The sequence below is a fragment of the Mastomys coucha genome, chromosome X (assembly GCF_008632895.1).
Source record: "Mastomys coucha isolate ucsf_1 chromosome X, UCSF_Mcou_1, whole genome shotgun sequence".
NCBI classification, from domain to species: domain Eukaryota; kingdom Metazoa; phylum Chordata; class Mammalia; order Rodentia; family Muridae; genus Mastomys; species Mastomys coucha.
In genome coordinates, this window is record NC_045030.1 from 103,477,192 (window position 1) to 103,481,409 (window position 4,218).

General features: G+C 39.0%; 1 protein-coding gene across 3 annotated transcripts in view; it reads left to right on the forward strand.

The window, feature by feature from the left end:
* The window catches only part of Chic1 (cysteine rich hydrophobic domain 1), a 39,295-nt gene that overhangs the window by 13,250 nt on the left and 21,827 nt on the right, over positions 1–4,218 (forward strand). Inside the window, exons 3-4 of one of the 3 annotated variants that reach the window (XM_031366086.1) lie at positions 2,418–2,573; positions 3,050–3,097. In XM_031366086.1, coding sequence (XP_031221946.1) covers positions 2,418–2,573; positions 3,050–3,097 — 204 coding nt within the window. Of the gene's footprint in view, positions 1–2,417; positions 2,574–3,049; positions 3,957–4,218 lie in introns of those variants that run through there. The other 2 variants (XM_031366077.1, XM_031366095.1) reach the window with 2 other exon arrangements.

Sequence of the window (4,218 nt, forward strand, 5' to 3'; positions counted from 1 at the left end):
ATACCTGCTTACCATGGGCTAGCCCCTGGCTTCCAGCCCTGGGTCTGAAAAAAGAGGAGAGGAAGTAAAGAGGGGAAAGGAATAGCTCTGAGAAACTCCAGACCTGAAGAATATTGCCGTTTCCCTCCACACATTGCACATTATCCTTTTATTTGTAATCCATGTGTAAGAAACCTGAGGCTTTCCATGCGCATTTGATCAATCCCTTTGCTTTCAGAGAATTCAAGCAACAGATTTTCTATCTCTACATCTGAGATGTGATTTACAGACTTTTTTTTCCCAAAGTATTCTAGGTAAGAAATCCCGTCCAAATTAGAACTTCGATTTCTAGTGTCTATATCAGAGCTGGAGAGATGGCTTAGTGGTTAAGAGCACTGGCTGCTCTCCAAGAGGTCCTGTGTTCAAGCCCCAGCAACCACATGGTATGGCTCATGGTCAGCTATATAATGGGATCCTGATGCCCTCTGCAGACAGAACCCTCATACATAAAATATACATAAAATACATTAGTACAATACAATAAATTAATTAAAAACAAAAACTATACCATTTCACCTGATATATAAAGAATTGTAATTAAGAAAAATTAAATGAGCTGGTCTTAGCTGGTTGGTAGTAGTACACAGTTTTAGTCCCAACAGTTGGAACTCTGAGACAGACAGATCTCTGTGAGTTCAAGGACAAGCCTGGTGTACAGAGTTCCAGGACAGTCAAGTCTGCACAGAGAAATCCTGTCTTGATTTAAAAGGAAGGATGGGTAAGAGTTGGGGGAGATGATTCAGTGATTAAGAGCACTAGCTGTTTTTCCAGAGGTCCTGAATTCAATTCCTAGCAACCACACGGTGACTCATGACCATTTTTTTAGTGAGATCTGGTGCCCTCTACTGGCCTACAGGCATACATGCAGGCAGAACACTATACACTATACATAAATAAGTAAATCTATTTTTTAAAAAAAATTATTTTATATGTGGGTTTTCCCAGGCATGGCAAGAAGTAGAAGCAAGTCTCCAGATTTAGTTTTAAAATGTTTTCTTATTTCAATTATAAAGCATGATTCTCTCAATTTATTTTTATATTTACCCCCAGAAATGTTACTTCATTGGAATTCTTGGTGCCCAGTGACTGCGGCTGTATCACATTGTTAGCAGTGTAGATGGAGAATGGAGCCCATTTTCCCTATGTAAACTACATTTTAAGTTCTACAGTTTCAAAACTGGTCATTGTTAGCAAGAATAGCCAGTTCGTGGAGTAAGTAATTAACTTACAGGTGACACAAACAATTCTAATAAAGCTTATCTACTTCATGTTTTCACTGTTATAGTGCTGAACTGAGTCTCTAGAGCAGCCATTAATACCTGTGTTTGTGTGGATTCTAAGACAGACCCGTTGAAAGTAAAAAAAACACACCTGTGTGAAGCGTGAAGCTTTTAGATTTGTGATGTCAATTGTGTAGCTTTCATTTTAGAGCAACTTATCTTTTTACCGACATCACAAGTTTTGCTTTTACAACCAGATGCTGAATTTTTCCAATGAGTTTTCCATCTACTCCCTTTCTAAATGACATGGTATCATCTTGGTGATCCAGAAACATGATTTTACCAAAAGCACACTATTTTTAGTGTTCTTTTGAATCATGTAAGTTAAAAGGAGAATTTTTGGTGCAAATCTTAACTTACGTGGATCATACTCATGCTTTCGAATGGACTCTGTCATTGTTTATAGAGACGCACAAGCAACTACTTCCAGGAACAGAGGTAAAGACTTTTCAACCTTCAAAACTCAGAGTGGTTATGAGTCTGATGTGGGCTGAATACTAACCGATAGCTTTAAACATAATTACCAGATACCATTTTTTGTTAATGTAAACAATAGCAAGTTTAACTATTAAATTACAGATTTGCCAGAAAAAAAAAACGGGGGTATTAAGAGAGTTTATTTCAAAGTAATTGGGGATTATTATCAATGCCTGCTTTAATTTCATTCCTCTGGTTGTTTGGTTTTGGTTTTGTTTTAGGCTTCTAACTAAAGCCCAGTTTTGAGTCAGGGTACCTGAAGACTGTGAGCAACATTGTTAGCAAACAGGAATGTTTGCTAACAAAAATGCTTGATGGGGATCCCTTTCCAAAGTTTTGCTTGTACAACCAGACGCTGAATTTTTTTCCCATGAGTTTTCCATCTACTCCTGTTGCTTTCCATTTATTGTTGGTCATTTTAGAACATTGTGAATATTATGCAAAGTTCTTCAACCATGAAATTGTATTGCTTTACTTGCTAAGTCTTCCAAGAGTATATGATACAGATTTATGGAGAGAATATATTGAAACATTGAAATATTTGTGATATGGCATTTTCCTTAGGATTAGAGGTAGGGGGGAACTGCCAACAAACCCTTAAAGAGAGTCCCCCTATTTTAGGTGGCTCCAGAAGAATTTAAGACCAGCATTGGCCGTGTGAACTCATGCTTGAAAAAGGCTCTCCCTGTCAATGTGAAATGGCTGCTGTGTGGATGTCTCTGCTGCTGCTGTACCCTGGGGTGCAGCCTGTGGCCTGTTATTTGTCTCAACAAAAGAGTAAGTATAACCAGCTTATTATATGACAATAAAAAGAGCTGACATTTATTGAACACTTATTATGAGTTAGAACTGTTTCCATGGTTTTTTTTTTCCTGGTTTTTCAAGACAGGGCTTCTCTGTGTAGCCCTGGCTGTCCTGGAACTCACTCTGTAGACCAGGCTGGCCTCCAACTCAGAAATCCGCCTGCCTCTGCCTACCAAGTGCTGGGATCAAAGGCGTGCACCACCACCGCCTGACTGTTTCTATGACTTATTCAACTCCCAGAACAATGCTATCTTTATTTTAATGCTAAAGAACTTCTGGAAAGAGAGAGTAAGTCACTTATTCAGCTTTTATTAATACTTTATTACTTAATGTGAGTATACACCATTTGCAATAAATGCAAGTTAATTTATATATTCAAATATATATGGATTACTTTTTTAAAAAAAGGAAAACCCAAAGGGATGACTTAAAATATTTCTGAACTACAGGTGTACACCTTTGGCTCTGAAGCCAAGCAGGACCAGCAATCCTCAAAGGTGAAGAAAGCCCTTACCTTTGAACACATCATAGTAACATTCTTTTCTAGTTGTGTCATGAATTTAGGGCACTGCCTTATTTTTTTCTACTTTAAAGTTTCATTTTTATATCAGGACTGTTTTCCCAGTGGGAGGACATCTTTGAAAAGTCTGATTAATGGGCTGGGATCAGTGATAGAGTGATGTTCAGTTCCCTGCAATGAAAAAAAGCTGTGATGAAGGGGCTAGAGAGATGGGTAACAACACTGTCTACATAAGCATGTGCATTTAAATCCCAGCACCCATGTCAAAAGCCAGGCATGGGTGGAAACAGAAGGGTCATGGAGGCTTGCTAGCCATCAGCAAGAGACTCTGTTGCAAGGAAATAGGATGGAGATAAGGAAGGACTTTTTCCTCTGTCCTCCACAAGCACATAGAGCCCCATGCACGTAAACCACATGCACACGCGCACACACACACACACACACACACACACACACACACACACTATGATTAAATCCAATGAGGGGGAAATACCCATTTTACCTAACGTTCTTTCTCTAGTACCTACAAATATGTTTAAACTTGTAAGTAACAATTAGTTCACTAAATCAGATATAGTATTATAAGTTGAAAATATTGTCAAGAAACACTCATTTTATCTTGCATGTTCTCTTAAGCTCTTTCATAATTATTTCGAAAAGACAGGTAATAAAATGCTGCCAACCCTGTGACTTTTTTTCTTAACCTAGAGTGTTGTGTATGGCAGGCAGGTGCTCTACAATTGAGCTATAGCCCTAACCCTTGTTTTTATTTTAATACAGGATCCTATTAAGTTACCCAGGCTGTTTTTAAGATGGAGTCTTACTGTGTAGCCCTGGCCAGCCTGGAAGTATATAAATAGTCTAGGCTGATCCTGAACTCATAGAGATCTGTCTGCATCTGACTCTGGCTCCTAGGTATTGGGATTAAAAATTCACACTACTAGGCTGGAGAGATGCTCACTGGTTAAGGGCACCGACTGCTCTTCCAGAGGTCTTCAGTTTGATTCCCAGTAACCACATGGTGGCTCACAGCCATCTGTAATGGGATTGGATGCCCTCTTCTGGCCCTCCAGCATACATGCAGGCAGAACACTGTAT